The 27,418-nt window shown below is 40.8% G+C and overlaps 4 protein-coding genes across 8 annotated transcripts; all 4 read left to right on the forward strand.

Moving 5' to 3' along the window:
• The first annotated feature begins 155 nt into the window (after positions 1-155).
• Positions 156-5,614, forward strand: nptxrb (neuronal pentraxin receptor b). Its single transcript, XM_060859163.1, has 5 exons — positions 156-1,183; positions 2,114-2,351; positions 2,682-2,923; positions 3,450-3,629; positions 4,328-5,614. Exons 1-5 carry the CDS (start codon positions 500-502, stop codon positions 4,559-4,561), a joined length of 1,578 nt encoding a protein of 525 aa, XP_060715146.1. The 5' UTR covers positions 156-499; the 3' UTR covers positions 4,562-5,614.
• A 2,416-nt stretch (positions 5,615-8,030) lies between these two features.
• dnal4b (dynein, axonemal, light chain 4b) lies at positions 8,031-10,992 on the forward strand. Of its 5 annotated transcripts, XM_060859247.1 has the most exons (6): positions 8,060-8,155; positions 8,518-8,577; positions 8,675-8,754; positions 9,656-9,737; positions 10,090-10,173; positions 10,346-10,992. In XM_060859247.1, exons 4-6 carry the CDS (start codon positions 9,666-9,668, stop codon positions 10,508-10,510), a joined length of 321 nt encoding a protein of 106 aa, XP_060715230.1. In that variant the 5' UTR covers positions 8,060-8,155; positions 8,518-8,577; positions 8,675-8,754; positions 9,656-9,665; the 3' UTR covers positions 10,511-10,992. The 5 variants fall into 5 exon arrangements, with proteins under 5 accessions (XP_060715229.1, XP_060715230.1, XP_060715231.1 ...); XM_060859248.1 differs by lacking the exon at positions 8,675-8,754; XM_060859246.1 differs by lacking the exons at positions 8,518-8,577; positions 8,675-8,754 and having other exon boundaries at positions 8,031-8,155.
• An 829-nt stretch (positions 10,993-11,821) lies between these two features.
• On the forward strand, positions 11,822-20,268 carry fam20cl (family with sequence similarity 20 member C, like). The gene is made up of 11 exons (XM_060859252.1): positions 11,822-11,902; positions 11,986-12,324; positions 15,922-16,097; positions 16,353-16,431; positions 16,628-16,720; positions 16,827-16,942; positions 17,080-17,260; positions 18,087-18,196; positions 18,287-18,368; positions 18,486-18,545; positions 19,600-20,268. The coding sequence occupies exons 2-11, from the start codon at positions 11,987-11,989 to the stop codon at positions 19,844-19,846; spliced, it is 1,482 nt and encodes a 493-aa protein (XP_060715235.1). The 5' UTR covers positions 11,822-11,902; position 11,986; the 3' UTR covers positions 19,847-20,268.
• A 2,372-nt stretch (positions 20,269-22,640) lies between these two features.
• Positions 22,641-26,636, forward strand: LOC132838725 (uncharacterized). Its single transcript, XM_060859275.1, has 8 exons — positions 22,641-22,732; positions 23,230-23,288; positions 24,121-24,474; positions 24,554-24,769; positions 24,898-25,221; positions 25,309-25,557; positions 25,711-25,822; positions 25,897-26,636. Exons 2-8 carry the CDS (start codon positions 23,237-23,239, stop codon positions 26,105-26,107), a joined length of 1,518 nt encoding a protein of 505 aa, XP_060715258.1. The 5' UTR covers positions 22,641-22,732; positions 23,230-23,236; the 3' UTR covers positions 26,108-26,636.
• The last annotated feature ends 782 nt before the right edge of the window (positions 26,637-27,418 follow it).

A 27,418-nucleotide genomic window follows, 5' to 3' on the forward strand; every position in this document is an offset into this window, starting at 1 on the left:
AGTATAAATGTTATAAAAACATGCAAAACATTTCTTGGTAAAGGTACAAACGTGACAATTTGAGCATAACATCTCAGCATAAAAGAAATCACGTGCACAGATACTAAGGTGCTCACGTCATTTGTGTTCATGCCAATTAAAGATGCTCGTGTTTACCTGTAGGTGCCATTTCCCGCCTTTCAGCATCCCTCTCTGTGTGTCCATGGAAACCAGTGCGCGGGTGCTTAGCAACGCGTAAAGTAAGAGGAGGAGGATGAGGAGGAGAAGGAGCGTAGATTAGTGACGAGGCGCGCAGGCCGTACCAGGAGACATCACACTTGCTCACGGAATCGTTCAAATAATTTCCACAATCCACGGAAGGACATCATAAAGAGATCATAAAGCAACGCACACAGGATTTTCCCTTTTGTGTTTAAAATCTAAACGCGGTTCGGATAGAGTCGTTTAGTTGAGACGTTGCAGAGACCTGCGTCACGGGGAGATTTCGGTAATTGTTGAGATGAAATTTGTTGCGATCGTGGCGGGGGCCGGAGCTCTCGCGTTTCTCGGTGCGCTCGTGTGCATCGTGGCGAGCGTGTACTCGCGCGCCCCGGCCGCCGCCCTGCAGCCTCCCGCGGCCGCCAACGGCACCGCGTCCCCGGTTCCCAGCGGCTCTCTGGGAGCGCTGTGGGGTGCAGACACCAGCGAGAGGAAGACTCTGGAGGGGGCAGGAACGGGCCGCGAGACGCCGCTCTTGGGCGAGCTGAGCACCGGCGGCAGTCCGCAGCGCTTCACCTTCAGCCGTCTCCTGTGCTCGCCTGTACCGCCCGGGGAATGCGCGATGAAGCGCCGCAGACGCGACAAAGAGGTGGAACAGCAGGCCGAATACGACGACGAGGACTGGAGCGCCCTAAGCGTGACCGCCGAGGAGCTCAGGCGCACCGTGGCGCTGCAGAACGAGCAGATCGCCGCCGACCGCAAGACGATCGACGAACTCACAGGCAAACTCGCCGACTGCGAGAGCGAGCTGCTGGATGAACGCACCGTGACGGAGCGCGGAGCCGCCACATGGCCCGCACGGCGCCGCATCATGGCTGGTGATGGCGTGCGGGAGTCTGCAGCTACACAACTGCACACCGCCCGGGCTGTCGAGGAGCTGGAGAGAGCCATCCTCCAGCTCAAAGACCGCATCGAGAAGCTAGAGGTGAGAGGCTTGGGACCAAAACCCTATAGTCTAATGTTATTTTTATTATAATTATGTTCCATGTCCAAATGTTGGTGTCCAAACATTTCTATATTATTCTAAACACATACTGCTTTACTGGGCCTACACTATATTATTATGGTTCCACTTTGTTATATAGAAGGTTTTCCCTCCACAATCTATATGTTCATTCACTAAAAACAGCTTTGGGGTGATTTAAGATCCAGGAATTTTTGTAAAAAAAAAAAACCCAAACAAACCAAAATACACACGCTATAGATCCGTTCTATAGTGTTGAGATGTGTAGTGAAAGAATATTAATGAATTATCCCCCTATTATTGATCACGGGTTCTCTTTGGAGTCAGGTTCCTCACAAGGGATTTCTAAATCTATCCAGGATTTCTGTAAAAGACCATAAAAGGGCTATAAAGATAAAATAGAATAGAATTGAATTAGAGGATTTCAGAAGAACCTCAAAGGTTCTTCGGTTTCTCTGAGCATCTCTCAGGTGCTTTAAGTCGATATTTTGGTTTGCTCTCTTTTTGCTCTTTGTAATTCTATAAAAAAACATTGGTGATGGTTAAAAACACATGCATAAATTAGAAGTGTGTGTGTGTGAGAGACAGAGCTGTCACATTGTCTACACTTAGGAGTGAGATATTCAGCAGCCAAGCCAAATTGATATTGATTCATTTCCTGGCTTTCACTTATCGTATGATCCATTAGTCACACACAAGTTCCGGTTTGCACAGTGGATATGATCCAGTTTTCAAATAAGACGAATCCAGTCCGGTCCGGTATGAAATGCAGAAATCCCGCTCAGTAGTCATAATATTTGTGGATGTGTGATATTATTAAACATCAGCATCTAATGATTAGAATGCACTCCTCTGGTTTTCTACACCCCCCTCTTTCTGTTTGACCCTTAGCTGGAGATGGTGCCTGCTTTGCTGAACCACTCGGAGGTTGCAGTAGGCTCCACGGGCATGCGGTTGGCACTGGGCCAGCCTGGTGGGCGGGTGGAGGATGTGGGCGGAGAGCTCGTGCAGAAGGTAAAGCAGCTGGAGGCGGAGAGAAAGAACCTACGCAAGGAGACACAGAACCACCACCAGCACATCGACCATGGCCTCAGCACGCTGCAAGAACGTATCTCAGAACTGGAACAAAGTGAGTTTTTGACAGTGCTTTTACAGTATATAAACCTGTGATTCGCTATGCATCCAGAACGGAGCTGCAGAAAAGTGCACTTCTGACCACTGATATTCAAGAATTCAGTAGCCATTTGGTGATAATGCGAGATGCATGTATGTATGTATTAATATGTTCTTGTGACAGCCTGTGACTTGTATGCATACCATGATTAGAAAAAACCTAGGTATAGTATTGCATTGTATCAGCATGATATTTTGGGATACTCTAGTTAAAGTACATCATTTGGAACTTGTTCCTGACTACTGACTAGTGACTTGGCAACATGGCTCCCATTTTTTCCCCCAGGTTTTAATGGTCAGAGTTTCCCACATGGCTACAAGCTCTCATTCCCCATGCGGACCAACTACATGTATGGCTTGGTGAGACGGAACGTTCCGGAGATGTACGCCTTCACGGCTTGTATGTGGTTGAAGGCGACCGAAAGCGGGATCGGGACACCATTCTCGTACGCCGTGGACAAGCAGCCCAACGAGCTCGTCCTCCTGCAAGGTGTCCATAATCCAGCAGAGCTGCTTATTAACGCTAAGGTGGGGCACGGCTTCACTTTCTGATAAATATGTCTTTAAGGTCTTAAAGATAAAGCAATTGCTTGTTTAATACCTTGTACCTGTTAGTACTGCTGGACATAACCATCCTTAACTGGAGGATCTTGATAGGCAGCTTTATATCGAGAAAACTAACATGGAGTGTGGTTGGTTCGGTTCATGCTAATGTGGTTATCAGTGAGGTTGACACTGTGGTATGGCAGGTTGTGTCGCCGCTTCTTAGCTCCACACTTCCTGGTTCGATCCCAAAGTCTGGTTGGTGTCCTTTGGGGTCAACAAGGCAGTAGATGGATTGTTGACCCTAAATTACCTCTAGGTGTGAATTTGTGCCATGTGATGGACTGGTGTCCCATCCAGAGGATGGGTTACCAGAAAGAATCCAAGGCAAGGCACTCAAACTGTACTACAAACAAACAAAGAAGTCCAGGTCTCAGTCCTAAATGTCAACCATTTTTAGTCCTTACCTTGATGTTATAACATTATATTGCTATATTGCCATCTACTGTAGGTTGCACAGTTGCCCCTGATGTTCCCACCTGGCACTTGGCAGCACGTGTGTGTGAGCTGGACTCTCCGTGATGGCGTCTGGAAGGCCTATCAGGGCGGCAAGCTCAAGGGGAGGGGTGAAGGGCTGTCAACATGGCATCCAATCAGGGCAGGGGGTGTGCTGGTTCTGGGACAAGAACAGGTAAGATGTAACTGTGGGTTGCAACGAGGGAGGAAAACCAAGTGGACATGGCTATGGCTAAAAAAATATTAGTATCTCTGCTTTGAGAATACAGATTTGGTGAAATATAATTCAACTCAAACATCATATTTTTTAGTTTACTTTATAATCTTGTCTTGCCATTGAAAACAGTCAGTCAGTCTTCCTAATCATGTCAAAAACCTATCTAGCTCGATAGCGAAGCGACATTTCCTCACACGGTATCTATCACGTTGTGGTAAAGTTGTTAAGTATGAAAGGTCATCTATATAAAACTGAGAAGCAACAGACTGAACAAATCAGTGGTTACTTCCTCAGCGATGATCGGTGACATGAAGAGAAGATACGTCTCACCTCAGGTGAAGCTGTAGATAAAGAAAGTGTGATTTAATTTGTTGTGATGAAGCCTTCAGCAATAATTCTTAACTCTGAATGAAGAATGCAGAGAATGCAGAGTTACCTTTCGGTGGGATTAGAATGAAATCTGGAAAGCCGTCTTGTCTCCTGTTTTGCTTTTGGACACTTTTCTACAAACACGAAATGACACGTTTTATAGTTTTAACTGATAAAGCATAAAGCATTTCTTGGAACTGAACAAAGGAAATCTGATGAAGAGATTCAATTAGGAAGGAAGTCGTTCTAAAGCGTTCCAGTAAACATGTGCATCTCTTGTGCTTCAGGACACGCCGGGAGGACAGTTCGATGCTTCCCAAGCTCTGGTGGGCGAGATGTCTCTGTTTAACCTGTGGGACCGTGTTCTGTCACCGGCTGAGATCGGCACCTTGGCGGCCTGTGGCCAGTCTGTGCTGCTGGGGAACGTGGTGTCGTGGACGGAACGAGACGTGGATGTTTTCGGAGGAGCCACCAAGGAACCTGTAGACCCCTGCTCCAGTGACACTGGACCTCAGAAATGAGGGATTGTTGGAGTGTGTTTATTTGGAATGGTCACTGTGCTACTGTATTCATAATCGAGTCTTGTCCATGTCAGTGTGTGTGTATGTGTGTGTGTGTGTACATGTGTGTGTGGATCTGCAGAGCCAAATGACCGGAACTGCTAAGTGCTTAAAAGCCACTGTGTATCTTCCTGTGTGTGTGTGTGTGTGTGTGTGTGTGTGATCTTCCTGTTTGGGTGTGATGTCCCCTCACATCATTCCCGCACTCATCCATTTCCACACGTTTCTCTGTAAGATCAATATTTTCCTTCCCTGCTGACTGTGTTTTTCTTTGACGGTGTAACTGTGATTGTAGCGGCCTTGACTTAAAATTCACTGCACTCTTACTAAATGCAAGCGTCTGACATCGAATCGATTTTGTTTCTCGCTCTCAGACCTTGTGCCATTTTCTTTCTTTCTTCTGCTGTGTCATGTTTAGGCAAACTTTTCGAACCATGTTCTCGATCTTCTGATAAGAATTTTTACGTTCGCATTTTTGGTGTTTGTTTAATAAACAAATCGCTCGGTTTGACTTTGACTTTCTGTTCTTTATATAATAAATAAATGCTTTATTAGAGTTTATAATTTACACGGATATTTGTAGGAATAATTCGTATCATTTTCTATTCAGAATTAGATTATTAATTCTAGATATGTCTGAACTTGAGTTTCTTATTGGTTCTTTTTCTCCCAAATTAGGACTGTTTATAATAATAATAATTCTTTTTTAGTGCCAGAATAATTTATTAAAGCATAATATCAGCGTATTTGATGTATAGAGCTAATGATGACACCTGTCCTCTAATTTTACAAACTGGTATTTCTTCATTTATTTAGTTTTTAATTATATATTGATCATGCTGTGAGGAGAGCAAAAGGAAGCGCTTGCTTGGGTAGACACACCTCCTTTATTTTTGCCTCTTGGGCCATTAGCGACTTGCCGTGATGTCACCGTAGCGCTTTATCCGTACACTGTTTGCACCACAATGAATTATTTTTTATTCTCTTGTGAACTATGTGGATGATATAAACAACATTGATGGGAAATGATCTGCATTGTATTGTATTTCTTGCTTCAGAACGTTGTGTGTGTGTGTGTGTGTGTTGATGTGAGGCAGATAATCTGATGGGCTTTGTGCTAAAACAACAGGATTACAAAGATTACAGAAGTGTTTTCGAACGGCAGCCTAGCTCATCAAAGAGATACAGTACAGACGTCCTCGCGGTATACAAACGCTGCGTGGCATTTTGACCTGAATTTCAATGTCTGAGCTCCAAATTCTGAAAACGAGCCTAAAGAATAAATAAACAACTGAATTAGAACATCAAGAATGCTTTGAGTCAATTTTGAAGAAAGCTTTCAGCAGGAATATTTCCTTTTCTATGACAGATCTTAAAAGTTGATCTGCAAATCATACAGCATAACTTTTGATGCTTATAAAGCCCATATATATTTAGATTGAATTAAATGCAATATACTGATATAGCATCTCAAAACAGCTTCACAGAAGTATAGAAACAGAATAAAAACATTTCAATTTTAAAATTTAAGTTACTATTTACAGTATCTCTAACATTTATCCCGAATGATCAAGCCTGATGCGACGGAGGCGAGGGAAAAACTCCCTGAGATGATATGAGGATGAAACCTTGAGAGGAACCAGACTCAGAAGGGAAATTTATCCTCATTTGGGTGACGCTGGACAGGAAATAATGTCAATGTAAATAATGTCAATGTAAATAATATCCTTTCTACAACGGTTTATAATACTGCAACACGAGAGCTCCTGAGGAACTAACAGGTAACCACAGAATCTGAGTTCACCACAGACCCAACACTAATTCCTTCCTGCCGAAGTCTTCAAACGACCGCTGATGAAGACCCGACCATAATGCTAACTTATTTAGATCATTAAAGGAATATAAAATGTATATAAAGATATTATACTTTCAATATTGCCACAGCAAGCTAATTTAGTTATTGGTGAGATTAGTGTTACATTTTAACATACAAATTTATGGTCACTGAAAATATATCAGCACATAATACTGCTATTATTATTACTACTACTACTACTACTACTACTACTACATTGAATCATGTTTCTTTTTATTGTCTTCCTCCTCATTCCTTTTCTCTTATCCGGAGCTGCTGAATTATAGATGTATATAAATCACAGCAGTTAGGACCCCCAGCTCAGGCTCCCTACAGTCCCATCTGGCGCTTTGTCTGTCTTTCTCTTCTTCATCCTATCATTATACATATTACATTACATTACTAGCCTCACTAAACTCACACACACACACTCACACTCACACACACACACACACACACACACACACACACACACACACACACAAATCACATCATAATAATTGTATAGATCCTAGTATTACCACTGGTCAACACACATCACATATACACACACACAGATACACACACAGCAATCCACTTATGCAAATAAGGAAAAGCCACATTAATCCTTAAAAAGTGCAATCAAATCATTGTCTCTGTGATACTACATGATTACTACATGAAGGTTCCAATGTCACCATTTAACTAAATGCTACCTCTTCTCTCTAAGTCTACTTGCGAATAAACAAACACTTTTTCCAAGAAAAAAAAAGCTGACAGTTTGACACTATCATTATAGTCCATTACAATTGAGTCAAGTGCACTATCAGATGACATTCTAAGACATTCAGATTGTATTTGTCTGTGTGGTTGAGTCATCTCTCTCTCTCTCTCTCTCTCTCTCTCTCTCTCTCTCTCTCTCTCTCACACACACACACACACACATATCTGTGAGTGCTCTCAGGTCAAGCATGTATTTGGGGCAGCAGTGGAATCTTCTGCAGCAGCCAGATGTTTAAGCGGATAGAAATCAGGGCAGACAAAGCAGAGAGAAAGACGTGCCACCTGATGTCGATGATGTATATATGTTAATAACAAATGACACATGGCCACAAGTACATGGACATCGCACCCATACACGCTTGCTGAACAACTATAATAAGCTCAGATTTCCTGGTGAGTGTCGATGTGGGGATATACGATCATTCAGGCACGAGAGCTTTAGTAAAGTCAGGTAGGTGAGAAGGTCTGGGATGCAGTCGGCGTTGCGGTTCATCACTTTGGTGTTCATTGGGGTTGAGGTCAGGGGTTAAACACCGTAACCTTAACAAAGGAACCATGTCACTGAGCCCAATTTGTACACAAGGGTGTTGAAACAACCCTTCAACAGGGTGTGATGGTCAGATGTCCACAAACTCACACACATTTGGCCATAAAGTGTAAAATAATAGGTGATAATCAAAGACTATTCATTGCTGTTGTTGGAAACAAAGTAACATGAGAAGTTCTGTTCGTGTCAGAAGACTGTTTATCAAGACAGCGACATCATTAACAATGAGTACAATTCAGCATCATCATCATCATTCTTCATCTTCTTCACAATGCACGAGAGTTCACAGAAGGCGGAAGCGGTTCTCAGTTCTCGCGAGATTTCCTGTTGCTAGGATCACGATGTCTCCTTAACAACCTAACCGGGTATATCATTTCTCTCCGTTAAACATGTAAGGAATAAGTTATACTGCTCCTGTAGCTAAATATACCTTATGTACTATTCTTTTATAGCGGTCGTATATGAATTATAGATGTATTTATATACGTATATTGTATGAAACAAGCAGTTACTCGTTAGCTTAGCTTTTAGCATGTTAGCTAAATGTTTTGTTTTGGTTAGCGTTACTAGTTTAGAAGTGGTGTTGTTTTTTTGTTTTTTTCCCCCCAGTTGAATGATCTTTCTAATTCTAAATAAGTAAATTTGAGCAAAAGCAGATATCTCAGGTGATCATCTCCAGCTGTTTTGGATATGAAGTGTAAATAAAAAGCACAGCGTTTATAACGACAGAACGTCACTTTCTGTTTATTTCAGACGCCCACAACATGAAGTCATTGTGCACGTGCGGAGTTATTTGTTTACAAACACTGACAGGTTTTTTTTTCTGACTAATTACTTAAATTGCTGTAAATGGATTATACTTTTATTCCCCCATGATACACTTCTAACATTTTAAATCATTCATCTTCAGTAACTTCTTTATCCTGATGGTGGAACTGGGGCCTATAGCAGGAACACAGGGCGTGGAGATGGGAAAGAAACCTACATACAGTACAAGCTTAGAGCACCACACACACACACACACACACACACACACACACGTGTCACCAGTCCACCTACTGTCCACCATGTGTCCTGGAGAACCCCATGCTAAACTCAACATAAAAACTAAATCTGACATCAGCATGTGCCACAATCTCACCATAATAAGATCCACAATAAACCCTTTTAAAAAAAATCTCTGGACGTTACATGTAACCAGAAAAGAAATGCAGGTGAAATAGTGGAGCGGCACGTGATGACAATAAGAAAACATGTCACTCAGTCTGCTCGAAATCTTAAATGAAGTCTTATGCTACGTTCAGACATATGACGACTCGCAATGGCAAAGCCATCTAAGACTGGAGCTATTCAATAAGAGCATCGACTAGATGTGGGAGTCACATATATGGGAGTGAAGACAGTAGTGAGCACACAGATGGCTGAATTTTATAACACAGATACCAAATCTCCCTCTACAATGTTTCGATTTAGTGGCAAGACTTGGAACGTTAGTCTCATCACCCACTGATGAGTTATTACTATGGCAACCGCCTACATAGAATCACGGTGTGTGAACCTAGCTTTAGCAAAACGTCTTCCAAAGCGGATATTCTGCAGGAATATATGTACTGACCAGTCAGAGGATATCATCCTTTCTTTATTCTCTATTCTCTTTCTTTCTAACATCATCAATGATCATGTTAGATTCTGAATTTGGGGAAATCTGGGGGGGAAAGGGAGATGATGGTACAAGTTGTGTGTAACAAAGTACTGAAGCCATACAATAAAGACAAAAGTGGATCATGATGTAATTACCTCAGTATATCAATATTAGATGATCAGATTGGAATTGATTAGACCTATTTGACAGGACGGACATATCATTGACCTTTCTATGCATTTGTTGCAGAGCAAGCGGCATGGCAGAAACGGGAGAAAGCAAGAAGGAGGACGCAGACTACAAGCGGCTGCACAGTTTCCCTCTGATTAGAGTAAGAAGCTTTACTACCGAGTGGAAATATGAAACACGTCCTGTGTAGTTCTCTCTTTCACTGTTTTCTTTTCCATCTTGAACTGCTTGTCGGTTGGTTTAATTTTAGTATGCTGCATCCACAACAATGTTGGCCCACTTATCACATACAGCTGATTAGAAAATAGCTGAAGACACGTAGGAGTAACTTTACTGAACGTGTGATATCTGAGCGTGAACCGTGTACAGAAGGTGGTGTGAAGATGACTCTCATCTCCTTTTTTTAGATGCTTGTTCTCTTTGCAGTTCACAGTCTGTCAGGTGTCTCATTCTCTCCATCTCTCTCTCTCTCTATATATATATTCTTTTCACAGCACACAGACATGCCGGAGGAAATGAAGGCGGAGACGATGGAGCTGTGTGTTACAGCGTGTGAAAAGTTTGCATCTAACAATGAGGTGTGCGTTTGTGTGACTCGACACGCAGTAAAATGTAATACATAATAATAATAATAATAATAATGACACACACACTGGTGCATTTAGCCCACTAGACCACCAGAAATAAAGGATCGTGTGTTTGCTGTCGTGTATCAGTACTTCCTCTTTCCTTGTGTGCACATGTGTCAAGAACGCAGCCAGGATGATAAAGGAGTCGATGGACAAGAAATTCGGCAGCTCGTGGCATGTGGTGATCGGCGAGGGCTTCGGCTTCGAGATTACGCACGAGGTGAAGAACCTTCTGTACATGTTTTTTGGTGGAAGTCTGGCTGTGTGCGTGTGGAAGTGCTCCTAACACTCGTCACATGAATGCACAAACCCTTTGTCAAGCACAAACCAACGGCTGGAAAAAAAAGGCCCAGATTACCCCCCACCCCCCACCCCCCCACACGCACAAATCCCTCAGCGATGAAGTCTATCAAGAAAAATGTGACATTTCACGTTTTTCTATTTCTTCGACGACTCTCACTCTCTGTGTGCTGCCAGACCATCTGGGTGTTTGGTGCTGTTTCTGCGCTCTGTCTCTCTCTCTCTCTCTCTCTCTCTCTCTCTCTCTCTCCACATTCTACACCTCCTCTCCAACTGTCCTCCTCAGCCTGTTCTTTGATACCTGATGTTCAGGAAATGTATTTTTATATAATAATACAAAGAAATCTATTTTTTCTAGACTTAGGCTGTGAATATAATATGTACATAGTTTCTAAAATGTCATCAATTTTTGCACAATTTGTGACTGTTTCAACTTTTATTGTGGAATAAAAAAAAAAACTTTATTGATTCATTTGTTTTTGTGGTGGAATCCCTGCATTCAAATCAATTTCAATCTTCATGAAAAATTTCTGCAACTCCATGCTTCCTGTCATCTCTCTTTTGTGTGTGTGTGTGTTGAGATCCTAGAGCAGCTCACAGAGCTGGCTTCATGCCTAAAGGCAACGAGATACTCAAACAGTACAGGCAGCTCAAATAGAAAACACAAATCAGTGTAACACTACCAAAAGATAAGCTGCCCAGTCTGGAGCTGTGTGTGTGACAGACACAGAAAATCATCAGAAATCATGTTTGTGTGTCTTTGTGAAACGAGTGTGTACAGGGTGCTGTGACCTGACCTCATGTGCTTCTCCTGATAAACATACGATTGGGATTGGTTTGCTACGTTCCATTGCTCAATGATGTCAATGAAATCGCTATCTACTGTAAACTCAATGGTACCACACACACACACACACACACACACACAAGTGCCAGAAAGAAAGAGAAAGAACAATGTGTGCATGTAACATAGTGGTATTACAGCTAGTTTAGCATGTCTGTGTATTTTTATTCTTGGGTCCTTTTTAAAATGCTTTGTCACAGGCCTGGGTAGTATACCATAAAACATCCACCAATCATACCTTTAAAATAAGAAACTACACACAAAAAAAATCTTGCTTGGTTATGGGCCCCCTGGTGGCTATGGGGCCCTCAGTATACTCCACTAGATGCAAAATGTACACGGTCTCTACTTGTCTGACAAAAGGGGCAAGCAAACACACTCCAATCAGTTCAGATCGCCCCAACCTGGCAGAGACTGGAGGAGATTGGGGAAAGAGTGAGAGTAAACAGATGAATAAAACAGCGCCAGTTACCAACATTTGCTCTCTTGTTCCTGAAGAGCTGATAGTGGAACGGAGTGGAGCCACAGAAACAGGTAAGAACATACTGGACATCGTTAAAACGTCATTGTCCAGGTCATTAAAGAAGTATCCAGAATCTGTCTGTTTCTTCTGTCAGCATGAGGGCGTGTCGGTGCCGTCGCGTGAGGAGTGTGTGTGCCTTGATGTTGTGCGTGACGTTGGCTCTGCACATGCTAGCAATACTACTGGTCCTGTCGACGTTCACCTCAACCTGCGAGCCTGTTCAACGGCATCAAGCTCAACCTCACAACCTCACCTCGACCAACCTCACACAGGCCGGCTCTACCAGCAGTCGTGTCAGAGCAGCTGATCTCGCCAAACTGAAGGCTTTGTTCTCCCACGCGCTGTATACCCTGCATAGTCCATCAAGTCCTGACGACGACACTCTGCTGCGAGTCCGAACCCAGGCAAACGAGGAGCACAATGCAGAGCAGTGGTGAGGTGTAATCATACAAGGTTCTGTAAATAAAACCGATTGTTTTAATGTTGAAAAATCTAAGAACTATTCAATTCAATTTCAATTCAAGTTTATTTTTATAGCGCTTTTTACAATGGACATTGTCTCAAAGCAGCTTTACAGAACATAAACATAGAGCAGAGCGTAAACATAAGGAAAAGTATAAAGAATTAATATAATAAAAATTCAAGATATATATATAGTTCACAGTATGTATGTACGTACGTATGTATGTATGTACGTATGTATATGTATTTATCCCCAATGAGCAAGTCTGAGGTGACTCAGGCAGCAGTGGCAAGGAAAAACTCCCTTAAATTGGTAAGGAAGAAACCTTAAGAGGAACCAGACTCAAAGGGGAACCTCATCCTCATATGGGTGACACTAGAGGGTGTGATTACAAATATACAGTCAAACAACTGTTGTATTGGTGTAAGGATCACATGGAGTTCAGATCTCTTAGTATCACAGAGTCCAACTGGAGCTGGTAGATCTGTAGATGTCTCAGGATTCTCACAGAGTCGGCCTCATCTCAGTGGAGGTCCGAGATCTTCATCACACGGAAGACGATCGGAGCTGGTACAATGTCTGGATGCCTCGGGATGGGTAGAAAGAGAGAAGCAGTGGAGAGGGATTAACATATCTGCTGCACATAAAAATGTGCAAGTCTAATGTAATAGTGCACAAGATTATGGGATGTATTATGTGTACACCTGACTAAAGAGATGAGTTTTTAATCTACATTTAAACTGGGAAAGTGTGTCTGAGCCTCGAACACTATCAGGAAGACTATTCCAGAGATTGGGAGCTAAATAAGAAAATGCTCCTTTAGTAGACTTTGACATTCTGGGAACTACCAGAAGTCCTGAGTTTTGTGATCTCAGAGAGCGTGAAGGATTGTAACATGTTAGAAGACTAGTTAGATACATGGGAGCTAAACCTTTAAGAGCCTTGTATGTAAGTAGCAGCAGTTTGTAATCAATTCTAAACTTAACAGGTAGCCAGTGTAGAGATGATAAAATCGGGGTTATATGGTCATATGTTCTTGTCCTAGTGAGAACACTGGCAGCTGCATTTTGGACTAACTGTAGCCTATTTATTAAAGATGCAGGACAACCACCTAGTAATGCATTACAATAGTCCAGTCTAGAGGTCATGAAAGCATGAACTAGTTTCTCAGCATCAGATACAGACAGGATGTTTCTCAGCTTGGCAATATTTCTAAGGTGAAAAAAGGCTATTTTTGTGGTATGGGCTATGTGATTTTCAAAAGACAAGTTGCTGTGTAATATAACACCCAGGTCTTTCACTGTCGAGCTACTAGTAACAGTACATCCCTCTAAATGGAAGTTGAGGTGTGAGAGCTTCTGTGTACTGGTTTTTGGACCTATAAGTAGTATTTCTGTCTTATCAGAGTTTAACAACAGAAAATTGCAGCTCATCCAGTCTTTTATCTCTCTAAGGCATAGAGTTAATTTGGACACTTTAGCTATTTCATCTGGTTTTGATGAAATATATAATTGTGTGTCGTCAGCAGAGGTCCTAGAACTGATCCTTGAGGGACCCCATGATTAACTGGTAATAAACTGGAGGATACACCATTTAATTCTACAAAATGGTATCGATCAGACAGGTAGGATCTAAACCAATGAATGTCCATGGCCTGTCCATGAATACCTGTGTAATTTTGTAAGCGATTTAGGAGAATGTTGTGATCTATAGTGTCGAATGCAGCACTAAGGTCAAGTAGAACTAATAGGGACATACAGTCTTGGTCCGAAGCTAAGAACAAGTCATTTGTGACTTTCACAAGTGCAGTTTCTGTGCTATGATGGGGCCTGAAACCTGATTGAAACTCTTTGAGGATATTGTTCTCCTGTTAGAAGGAGCTTAGTTAGCTACCTTTTCAAGTATTTTAGACATAAACGGAAAATGTGAAATAGGTCTGTAATTTGATAGGTCATTTGGATCTAAATTAGGTTTTTTGATGAGTGGCCTAATGACTGCCAACTTGAAGGATTTAGGGACGTAACCTAAAGATAGCGAGGAGTTAATAATATAAGGAAGAGGCTTACCAGCTTTATATAACACTTCTTTCAGTAATTTAGTTGGAATGGGGTCTAGTGAACAAGTTGTTGATTTAGCTGTTGTAATAAGTTTATCTAACTCTTCCTGTCCTGTGAAAATTAACTATGAAATTAAATTTGCCTGTGACTAAAGAGGTGGCTTAGTGGTTAGCACGTTCGACTCACAACTCCAGGGTTGGGGGTTTGATTCCCGCCTCCGTCTTGTGTGTGTGGAGTTTGCATGTTCTCCCCGTGCCTCGGGGGTTTCCTCCGGGTACTCCGGTTTCCTCCCCCGGTCCAAAGACATGCATAGTAGGTTGATTGGCATCTTTGGAAAATTGTCCGTAGTGTGTGAGTGAATGAGAGTGTGTGTGTGCCCTGTGATGGGTTGGCACTCTGTCCAGGGTGTATCCCGCCTTGATGCCCGATGACATCGGAGATAGGCACAGGCTCCCCGTGACCCGAGGTAGTTCGGATAAGCGGTAGAAAATGAGTGAGAGTAAAGAGGAAAGCAGGAGGGATTTGAAAAAATGTGCTTTTGGTAGAGGTTAACGTATTAGAACTCATAATGCAGTTCATGCCGCACATGGATGTTTGAGGTAACACAGATTTTTCTTTGGAGTCTTTGCTGTCTGTTTCCTGCACACAGCAGCTGTGTAACACCGGCAGGCACTTATTTCCAGGGATTTCAGTACAGCGTAACAGATATTGTGCCATCAGGTAGGCATGGCCTATTTGATAATCTATCTCTAACCCTAACCCTAACCATAACCGTAGTTTTTGGTTGTTTATTTGTTTTCTAAAATAAATCAACCTGTATGACTGTTTTGTCCTTTGTAGTATGCTGTTTTTTTTTTAAAGAAGGCGTTTTTCCAAGACACGCCCACTTTACATCATGGTAACGAAACCCCTGGAATTGAGTGCCTGCCGTGTAACACCATGGACAAACATGCTACAAGCACAAGCCTGTAAAGTGTTGTTACAAACAAGTTAAATGGATAATTTCAAGAAGTGCTGATGTTTTTACTGTCATGAGATTTTGAACAGCACTTTCTGCAGTACTGGAGTACTTGTAGACCAGGACTACGCTACTAAAGTGCGTGGGAGCTTAAACGCTCATAATGATGCCGTTGCCTTTTTGCAACTGTTGCAGATGTCCCTGTCTTAAATATGCTTGAGGCCTTGCTAACTTTATTTAGTCCAGACTTCATGGGCCTTATTCTTCGGCACCAATTACTGTGGTGACTTTTCCTTGCATATCCCAGGTTGGTAAGATGTTAGAGTGCATGGTCAGCCATGATAAAGTGCCCTGGCTTGAACCCCCTGACCTTCTGATCAGCAATCCAGAACCTTAACCCTTGAATCACCAATGTCCCTAGCTTAGGCACCTTTTCTCCCTCACATACACTAGGGTTTTTCTTGTTAGAAGTTTTGGCACCTCTGGTGTCAGTTGTTATGTTGCCTTGCTCGGCCAATCTCAGTCTTTGCACTTCTGAACCCTCCCATTAAGGTTAAGTAACAGCAAGGAGGGCTATGATCCTATCTTGTGGAACAGCAGTACAGACACCCACCCTCCCTGGCTTCGCTTTCACCTCAGCATCTCCCGCTGGCAACTTTATCAGCACCGAGACACCAACCTGGCTGCTCTTCTGCATCAGTTGTCAACACACCGGATCATCAGTGTAGGTAAATGATTCTAATCTTAATCTTACACCAGGAACAAGGAAGAGACAGATAGTAAGAGAAAGAGAGCAGGGAGACCTCTAGTGTAGAAGACTGGTCTCCACACCTTCACCTTACAGGGTTTTTAGTGAAACCCAAAGACTAATGTAAGGTGTCGAAATCATTCCTCAGGATACGTTTTCTTTGACGAGCAAAGGATATAACATTCATATAAGACTCTCAGGTAACATCACTTTAAAAGTTTTTGTCCTGTATCAGTTCAGAAAACAGGAGGAACACAGCTGAAGTTGGTGATTACGTTTTCGAACTACGGACAAGCGCTCTTCAAGCCCATGAAGTGAGTCCAACTCTTGACTACCGTTTGCGCATCACAGTTACACTCACGTATTGTCAACTAATGCCTCTTATGCGGTTACCATTCAAAATAGCTTCATATTTAGTAATATGGAGAGGCTTTTAATGCTTTAGTCCATCTGAGATCATTCTACTTTACCCACCTTTGTGTTACTGAACCAATTTTTTGTGTGTTACAGACAGGAGAGGAACGACGAGACTAATGTGAACCTGTACTATTTTTCGGACTTTGAGAGGCACAACGCTGAAATTGCAGCCTTCCACCTAGACAGGTATGTGCCCTGACACGGCTGTTTTCACACCATGAAAGCTAATCTCAGAACACTACGTTGCTTCCTCTTCCTGTCACTTGCTCCCTTCCCTTTCTCTTTCTTTAAGGATCCTGGGATTTCGGCGTGTACCCCCGGTTGCGGGAAGGCTGATCGATGTAATTAAGGAAGTTAAAGACATCACCACTGATCACAAACTGGCTAGGACCTTCTTCAATTCTCCAGGTTTGGTATACAAGAAAAAAAAACCCCAGAATATCTATGTTAATGATCTGTGAATTGTAAATGTGTTGTGTTAATGGCTGTTGTGTCAGTTCTTCTGTGGTTTTTATGCTGTGCATCTGACCATGTGTGTGTTTCAGTGGGAAATTCATGCTTTTATGGCCAGTGCTCATACTATTGTTCCACGGAGCATGCGGTGTGTGGTCGACCCCATGCTCTCGAGGGTTCCCTTGCAGCCATGTTGCCGGACCTTTCCCTCGCACCACGTCGCTCCTGGAGAAACCCATGGAGGCGCTCGTACAGCCGCAGCAAGATTGCTCTGTGAGTAAACTGTGTGTGTGTGTGTGAAACAAGTCCAGCAGTGCAGTATAATATATACATGATTATTCGGAGTCTGTTCATGTCCGTCTGAGGGTGTGTCTTAATCAGCTCCCAAAGTGGTGAATCATGTACACGAGTTGGGACACTGGTAAGGACTCATTCACTACACATTCGGACACTGCTGACTCATTTTCATGACATACTCATTTCCTCATCAGTCACTGTAAAAACGAAAAGTGTTGATATCATGTGTTTTGGTTATGGTGGTTTTACCCATGGTGCGTCAAGCAGGATCAGAGTCTAGCTAATGATTTAAAAAATTCCACTAATAAAACGTCAACTAAAGTGAAATCCCACTAAGGTAAGTAATCATTTGAGAGCTACAACAAAGACAACAAACATTTGTAGACATAGTGTACGCTGATGTTTTATGTTGCATTGTGGGATTTGTAGAGAGTGAACATTGCAGTGGAGTTGCAGAGAGAGAGAGAGAGAGAGAGAGAGAGAGAGAAAGAGAGAGAGAACTGATTGAGATGCACCCCAAGTGTATCTGTGTGGACAAGTGTGAACTGAATAATAATCTGCGATGAGATATTTACATAATTTGTACAGAACAAGTCACCATATTAACAATTACATAAGTTGTTTTCCTGTTGTTTTTTCCCCCGCAAATCTGGAACATCCACCATACGAGTCCTTGTGTTTTTCTGTGACTATAAAAACATGAACTTATAAGAATGAGGGGTTTTGGTGAAAACTGATGGGTACCAATGTATATTATTATTCAGCATTTAATTAATAATGGAGATGCTGAAATATGTTGCAGGTGGGAGGAAACCCCAAAATACTGCAATGCGGTGAAAAAGACTCCGCCCTATGACCGAGGCACCCGATTGGTGGATCTCATCGATATGACCATTTTGGACTTTCTGCAAAGTAAGGTCTTTTAAGCATTGTATTGTTCTAAAGTGTCCATTAATTGTAGCCCTTTAAACCTAATTCTTTTATCTGTTATGGAAATTGTAGGTAATATGGACAGACACCACTATGAAACATTTGAAATTTTTGGCAACAACACGTTTCTGCTACATTTAGATAATGGAAGAGCGTGAGTATTTAGATGTGACTGCAACTTTGCACAATTTTTCATGTGTATGGGAATGTCATATATACAAGTTTGGCTTATGGGGTATTCTCTGGGTGTTTGTGTGTTTATATGCCGTAGTTTTGGTCGTCACTCGAAGGACGAGCCATCGATCCTCACTCCTCTTGTGCAGTGCTGCAGGTAAATCAACATATCTAGCATGCATGTTTACTTCATGAAGAAATGTACAAATGTACAAATAATCCTTAAGGGGACAAAAATACAGCAGATTTTTATATGTGCTTAAATATTCAACCTCTTTGATCCTCTCCACATTTTGTAGTGTTACAACCTGGGACTGAACAGAACTGTGGAATTTGTGTCTCATGTCAATCTGCACAAAAAAAACAAAGACAAAGGTGTAACAAAGACATGTGGGGGGAAAGGGTTGTTTGCTGATGAAACCAAAATGGAACTTCTTTGTGCCTTGGCACAAAAGGTACATCTGCCAGAATTCCATCACCATGAGAACATCATCCCTAGAGTTACTAAGAGAAACATGGTGGTGGTAGCATCAAATGAAGCATGGTGGTGGCATGAAGAGAAGTGTGGTGGCAGCAAGAGTGGTTTGGTGGTAGTGGCATCAAGAGAAACGTGATGGCATCAAGAGAAGTGTAGTGGTATTGGTAGCATCAAGAGAAGTGTGGTAGCATCAAGACAAGCATGGTGGTAGTGGTGGTAGCATCAAGAGAAGCGTGGTGGCATCAAGACAAGCATGGTGGTGGTGGTAGCATCAAGAGAAGCATGGTGGTAGTGGTGGTAGTGTGAGGTTGCTTGTTTAACGTTCATTGTATTCTATCGTTTTTTTGTTTTACGTTATTTTCTATTAAACCTCCACGCCTTACAGTAGCATCAAGAGAAGTGTGGTGGCATCAAGAGAAGCATGGTGGTGGTAGCATCAAGAGAAGTGTGGTGGCATCAAGAGAAGCATGGTGGTGGTAGCATCAAGAGAAGCATGGTGGTGGTGGTAGTGGTGGTAGCATCAAGAGAAGCTTGGTAGCATGTTGATTTAGACTCTTGGTGTTTCTTGGTGGAGATCCTCCTGTAGACAGTATCACAGTGTTCTTTCCATATTCTTATGTTCTTCCATATTTCCATATTCTTCACCGTTTTTTTTAAATAATACAAACACACATTGCTTCATTGACCAGTGGAAAAGTGTTTATTATTCATTCATCATGTGCCACTTTCACAGGATCCGGCGCTCCACGCTGCTCCGCCTGCATCTGCTCGCTTCCCCTCAGTATCGTTTGAGTGATGTCATGCGGGCGTCTCTAGCTCAGGATCCACTGGCTGCTGTGGCTCCCCTCCTCACCGAGCCTCACCTTTTGGCCTTAAACCGCCGTCTGGCCACAGTGCTTCAGATCATCCAGCGCTGCCTGCTTCAGCACCAACTCCACCATGATGTCATATTCGATGATATCACTAACTACTCAGGCTAGCAAAGTGCTTCTTTTATATGTGATGACTGATTTACTCACTGTAGCGACTAGTACTACACATTGTGTACTCGTCGAAATCATGCTCAGTTTTTTACTGACAAAAACATACTGAATGGCAGAACAGTATTATAGACTATAGCCTGGGTGACAAAAAAAAGTGACAGGTGGTCATTTATAAAATTAAGATTCTATTTTAATTCAAATAATAAAGCACATTAGATGTTCTTCCACAAACACGAGCTCACAGATTGACTAGTAGTGCTGTGATTGACAGGTGACAGTCAGTATGCCCCACCCACCCAAGACAGCACGCTGGCTCCCTGACGCAATAAATCTCACGTATCAATTCAAATGAATTTCTACAACTAAGTTATTTAAGTGAAAGAAGTCTTAGCTACTCAGGTAAAAAAGAAATATTAATATATAATAATAATAATAATAAAAAAAACAAGAAATATATTGCCGTCATAATCTAAGATTTTGCAATTTGGAATAAGATGGTGTGCAGAAATAAAAAATTTCAAATGTTTGTGTCATGTATTTATTCACTCTGTATTATAAATGATTCCTTTCAGTTTAATCGCTATATTCGTCGGTGTGTTTAGTTTATGTACTGTATATAGATTAGAAATTTTTTACAGGCTTTACAGATTTTTGGTCAAGAGGAACATATTTCCCTAAAGGCCATTTTGTTGCTGCAGTGTTCAGAGAAAAGTGGAAGTCGCCACCGGCTTGTTGAGCAACCATTGTTAAACTGAAATTTCTACACCATTGAGGTGGGGTTGTGCCACTCACATGAAACAGGCCCCAGACACAGTATTTATACTTTAGAATCATGAATAGAATCATGTTTAATAATATTAATATAATGGTGCCGAGCACATCTCTGGAAAATTGTCCCTAGTGTGTGATTGCGTGAGTGAATGAGTGTGTGTGTGTGTGCCCTGCGATGGGTTGGCACTCCGTCCAGGGTGTATCCTGCCTTGATGCCCAATGACGCCTGAGATAGGCACAGGCTCCCCGTGACCCGAGGTAGTTCGGATAAGCGGTAGAAGATGAGTGAATGAATGAATAATGGTGCCGAGCAGATTCAAGCGCATTTTTAGTAACAAAAATGACACATAAGTGGATTTTAAAGACATAGAAATGTTGATATATATATAGTCAAGAAATCAGAATCATTATTCCAGATTATCCACCAACATATTTCTAAATTAATTACAATACCTTACAATTATCTGCGGTAAAAAAAGGCCATGTAAATGGCTTAATATATTCAAAATATACTGCAAATAGAGCTTCAGTCTAAGAAGTCTGATTATTTCTGTTTTGTTCCTCATTATTTTTTTTGTTTGTTAGACTGAATTTAGTTAAGTCCGAGTCAGATTTAAAGTTTATAGTCATAATAAAATAAATACGATATGCAAAAAACCTTTTTAGGACACTATATTTAACTGAACTGAACCATTTGCTTAATTCTGGCTCATGATGTAATTTCAGGAAACGTACGACATCGCTGCTGAGCAGTAGAGAACTGTTTGCAAATCATTTGCACATTAATTCCTGTTTTTTTTTTCCTACACTCCATGCAGATGACATTCAAAAGTGTTTACACACATCAACGAATGAGATGTGATGCTTTTCTTCGTATAAGGCCCAAACGCCATTATTTATTTTCATACTCCATGAATTTGAGAAGGATTAACACCCCCACCCCAAAACAAACAAACAAACAACAACAAAAAAAACACCTTTTCCTGCAGAGGTTACTGGCATTGCAGGTTTTCAGATTGTGTAAATGGTGTAAATTTCAGCAACATTACTGGGTTGAGGTTTTCAGCGCTGTTGTGAAGGCGCTTATACTGTGTTACTGTGTTTGTGTGCAACCTCGTTAAAATATTACTTGTTTTTTTGTTTACTTTTAAATAAATAGTATTAGATATTTTTACAATCTGACATAAACCTTTCTGCTAAACGTTCTGAAATTTTGCAGCCATTGGGGTTTAGATGTAACGTACGTAAGGAACGCAGGGACGTAAAGTTTTAGCATTTTAACACCTGATCCCCTTTTAAAGATTTGATCCTAAGTCTGCAACAACTAGTCTTTATTAATTTTAATACATAATACGATAATATATGTACAAATTGTTTTTTATCAATTAACTACTGCTATGAAGGTTATAATGGGGAATGAGCTCTCATGTTGATTATTCTTCGCCTTAGACTCGACTTAGTAGGAAAAAAGTCTCAGGTGGGGATTTAGACACGAGCCTCAGCACATGAACTGAAATGTCTGTCTGTCTGTCTGTCTGTCTGTGACTGCAAAATCAAACCTACCTAGTTATAGAAACACTTCGTCAGGTAGACAAAAACAACACCATTCAAAAATGAATTAAATACTTCTAGGTCATTTAATGAAAACTATTTCTTAGAGCTTTTACATCCACTTTATTATTTTTGTCATGAGGTCAAAAAAGGCCTCGAACTTGATGTCTTTGAGTGACATCAAGAAACCAGCCCGCATGTGATGACAACATGGATGACTCACACACTCGGTGCTCAAAGTGTACCAAGGAGACAAAAATGAAATCAAATAAATCAAACATGACCTTAGTGAAAAGTTTACAACCCTGTACTTTGGCTCACTGGGTGATAAATGGTGCTTTCTGACAGCGTGATGTATTGTTTATGTGTTCAATAGATATCATATGCCAAGATATGTTTTATTAATAGAATAAGGGAAACTAACTTACATCTCTTTCACCCTTCTGTTTCATAATTTCTATCCATCACATGTTCACACCCCCACAAGACACACTCACGCCTACTATAACACAACTACCCACTTCATGTAAGTTTCTACATTACAAAAGAGCCTAAGAGGAGGTAAGACAAAAAGAGATCTCTACTATTTTGTGCTTAAGCCATTTAAGTCTTATTCTATTTAAAATTATTTCATTTATCTTATTTTGTAACTGCTAGACAGAAATAGAAATGGACAGGAAGCCTATGTTGCTCAGTCATCTAACTCACGAAAGAAAAGTAAAAGATCAGCTGAGTGCAAAGTCATAGTGAGGCTTGTGTTTTTTTGACTTTTTAAATGAATGTTACCTCAGGATATGAAACAGGAGAACTCATTTCTTGTTGTAAACTAATCATTGTCTAATGATTTTATTCAGTAACGCAGATAAATAGAAACATAGGCAAGGCATCTTCATTAGCTGAACTTTAACTAAGTCTGGAGTTTGACACATAGTAGAATTGCGTCAACATTGCAGCAAGTCAATAGATTTTCCAAGCCGCCGCATAAGTATTATTTCACAATCAATCAATCAATCAATCAATCAATCAATCTCACATTAATATTTTTTAATTATACTTACAGGAACAATGGTCTATGAAGCCAGAGTCATGCTGCTGTTCCTGCTGGGGTATATTACAGGTAAGGGCGTATACAAAATTTTATATTTATAACTTTTTTCATAAGTGATTAGTCTAACATAATTACTTTATACTAGATGAATCTTCCTCTGCTACATGGGATACATTAGTCATGCTATTTTCCCCAGTTTCCAATGGGAGAAAATAAATAAATAAATAAATAAACAAACAAACAAATAAACAAATTAATAAATAAATAAAAAACCACAACAACCACCAAATGGACAAATTGGTAGTGGAGGTATGGAAAATGTGGTAAATTGGTAACTGGAGGTATATAGTCACTTTCAAAAGCTCTTAACAATAAAATGTTAAGACAACAAACCAAGTGATGACCGTGTAATAATAATAATAATAATAATAATAATAATAATAATAATATATATATATATATATATATATATATATATATATATATATATATATATATATATATATATATTATTAAATATAATTAATTATAAATATATATAATATATATATAGTGGCCAGCAGGTGGCACTGTTATTCTCAGGTGCTGGTTTTTATAAGACCAAATTTAGTGTCAGTACACCAAAGTGTTATGATCAGATATAACCTCACTATTTTTTACTTGTCATATTTATAATACGTGAATGGTTTGATCTTTCAAAAACCTTGGAATAACTTTTGGACTTCATTCATTGTCTGAAGATAACACAGAATATAGTTACAGAAGAAAAAGTTATCGAAGTTCTTTGTGCTTGAACCATTAATTCGAACATGTGCATTCAAATGAACACGTGCTTTATAATCTGTGTTTGATTCTAAACAGGTTTATAGTTTTTTCATATTTCACTGTATAAACATTTCAGTTTCAGTGTCAGGTATCCAGAACGTGGAGGTATCATGCTCTCATAAGAACATCTGTGCTCTGAGACAGTCGTCTGTGAACCTGATTTGCTCCTACTCAAATATCGGTATCATCACTGGATTCTGGTTCAGTCTAAAGGACAAAGCTAAATGGAGGGAGGAGGAACATCCAGAGGATTTAACTTTAGACTCTGACTACGCCGGACGTGTGGACTACACAGAGATGACAAACATAACCTTCACTCTTACAATAACAGACCTGAGAGAGAGAGACTCAGGGGAGTATCGCTTAGTGCTCGTAAAGGACAAAGGAGAGAAATACGTGAGCTCCACTGGAGTTACTCTGACAGTTACAGGTAACAGAGCAGCCAGTCTGGAATAACCAGTGCTATTGTACATGTCTGAAGTGAAACATTCACCTTTAACTTCTTTTAGACCTGCAGGTGACCCGTGATTCCACACAATATGTTCTCACCTGCCACACTTCCTGTCGTCTAACTTTTGCTGCTAAACTGTACTACTGGTACAAGAATGGACAATTCTTAAAGGATTACGAAGACAAACAGGGAACTTTCACCTTAACAACTACTGAACAAGTCAGTTACTCCTGCTCTGTTCATGGCTTTAACGAGATACGTTCTCCTTCTCTATGTGAGTATTAATTTCTCTTCACTGAAATGACTTGTGGGTTTTGTAAACTGTTATGGTTTATGGTAGGGGCTAAAGCTTTAAAAATGAATTGCAAACCATCCCATCCAGTGACCTGTTCTCTATTTCAGGTGTTGGCAGGGACTGTTGGAGTGTGACCTACCCAGACAATAGAGTCTGTGTTCTGGAAGGATCTTCAGTGGAATTTACTGGAAATTACATACCTCCCGATGGTCAGAGAGTTGATACAATATACTGGCATTCTTCTAAGGACTTCCAAAACCTGGAGAATGAAAATCAGTTTGTTAATCGAGTTAAATATGTGGAACAAAACAGAAACTTCACTTTGAACATGAAGCAGCTGACAAAGAAAGACTCTGGAGAATATCGGCTTAGAATAACTAATCAACGTGACAAATTCTCTGGTAGACCTGGAGTGGTTCTGAATGTTACAGGTTAATATCCTCCACTGAACTACTTCTGGTCTCTCTGTGTCGATGTTCGTCTGTTAAATCTCGTTCCTTTATTTTGTGCATGTTCAGATCTGCAGGTAAGACTGAGTCACTATGCTGTGGCATCAGAAGAACGGACGGCAGTAACGCTGGGCTGCATCACCTCCTGCACTCTGCCCAACAGCCCCATTTACATGTGGTACAAGAACGGACAGCCAGTTATTAGCAAACTCACCAAACACAACAAGCTCTACCTGATCTCCAGCGAGGATGCAGGGAAATACTCGTGTGCCGTGAAAGGACGTGAGGATCTTCGCTCTCCTGAACAAATTGTTACATGTGAGTAAAAAAATCATTATCCCTTACATACTGTATGCCCAGATTCACAGCAATGAGTTATGTAGCACATGTAAAGCAAAGCAGATACAAACAAGCGCCTGAAGATTTATCACATTTATCACAAGACTAACAATATATTCATAAACGCATCAGTTCCAGTGGTTGACCTTTGCTCAGAATGTCCTAAAGGGAACAATATCGGCATCATAGCGGGAGCAGCAGTCGTTCTGGCTTTAATAATCATCGCAGGATCTCTGTGGATATGGTATGTACAGAGTTAGATCTTTTACAGGATCATTGACAGACTGCTTTTGCTCAACATGCTTTTGATTTTCTCAGGAGAAGAAAGTCCAAATCAGGTCAAAGACAAAGCTCCACCGAGGACTCGGATCCTCAGAGTGGACAGGTGGCTGTCGCGCCTCAGGATGACGTTCACTACTCCAGCATTCTCTTCTCTTCCCGCACTCAGGGATCATCTCAGCCCACAGAGGAACACGAGCAGGTCCAGTACGCAGAGGTGAAACTCAAACGTCCTGCTGCTGCCGTCTAGTGGTAAAGATTCGGGGCAAATGGAAGCCATTTGTAAATAAACAGCACAAATATCATAGCTCCACCACCTTGTGTCTAGCCTCCTCAATCAAACATCTAAAGATTTAATAGAATAATAGCATCAAGTGAGTGTATACTTTGTAGATATGTATAGTCAGGATTGAATAAAGAAGGGGATAAAAGATATAGATTTGTAAAAATAGTAACAGAATAATATATACATAGATTTTTTTGGATAGTGAGTTATACCACATATTGTATATATGTATATTTAAAAAAAAAAGCAAAAACGATATAAATTCGAATATAATGCATTTTTAGTGCCAACAAATTGTTAGTCTAATGTCTTATTGTGTGTGTGCTTTATTATTTTACTTTTCTCAAATAGTGCATTTTATTCAATTGAAATATAGCATTAATGATTTTTTTGTGTTATGAATGGTTTGTACTGTTTTCTACCTGTAACTTGCAGTTCGGTTTCCAGACATGTAATAAATACTATAATTGCTCTTATTCCATGCAATACCGAATTCAGTCTTCTTCTGAGTTTTTTTTTTCTGGTAAAGAAATAAAATAAAATTCCTTCATCTGAACAACTCTATCTTTACCTGAGGCTTACGTAGGGCTTACCTGGTTACTAAGTTCGCCATTTGCTCCTTTATATACTGGACATGTCCTTTAGGAATCAGTGACAGAAATCTTTGGTAGCTGATGATCCTGTAGCAGTGAAACTCAATTCAGCTATAAATATTGGAGTTATAGTACAAACTTGGCATTAATGTGGTGTGTTTAATAATATAATTAATCCACAGAACTATATAAATTATATAATAATTTACAGAAAAAATACTAGGGGGACACGGTGGCTTAGTGGTTAGCACGTTCGACTCACACCTCCAGGGTTGGGGGTTCGATTCCCACCTCCACCTTGTGTGTGTGGAGTTTGCATGTTCTCCCCGTGCCCCGGGGGTTTCCTCCGGGTACTCCGGTTTCCTCCCTGGTCCAAAGACATGCATGGTAGGTTGATTGGCATCTCTGGAAAATTGTCTGTAGTGTGTGATTGTGTGAGTGAATGAGAGTGTGTGTGTGTGTGTGTGTGTGCCCTGCGATGGGTTGACACTCTGTCCAGGGTGTATCCTGCCTTGATGCCCGATGACGCCTGAGATAGGCACAGGCTCCCCGTGACTCGATGTAGTTCGGATAAGCGGTAGAAAATGAGTGAGAGAGTGAGAAAAAATACTATATTATATAGTGTATTTTGATGTTTTGTTTTTTTAATGAAAATAATGATCTGCATTTTTAAAACGTTAAC

This window comes from Tachysurus vachellii, chromosome 23, assembly GCF_030014155.1.
Source record: "Tachysurus vachellii isolate PV-2020 chromosome 23, HZAU_Pvac_v1, whole genome shotgun sequence".
NCBI lineage: Eukaryota > Metazoa > Chordata > Actinopteri > Siluriformes > Bagridae > Tachysurus > Tachysurus vachellii.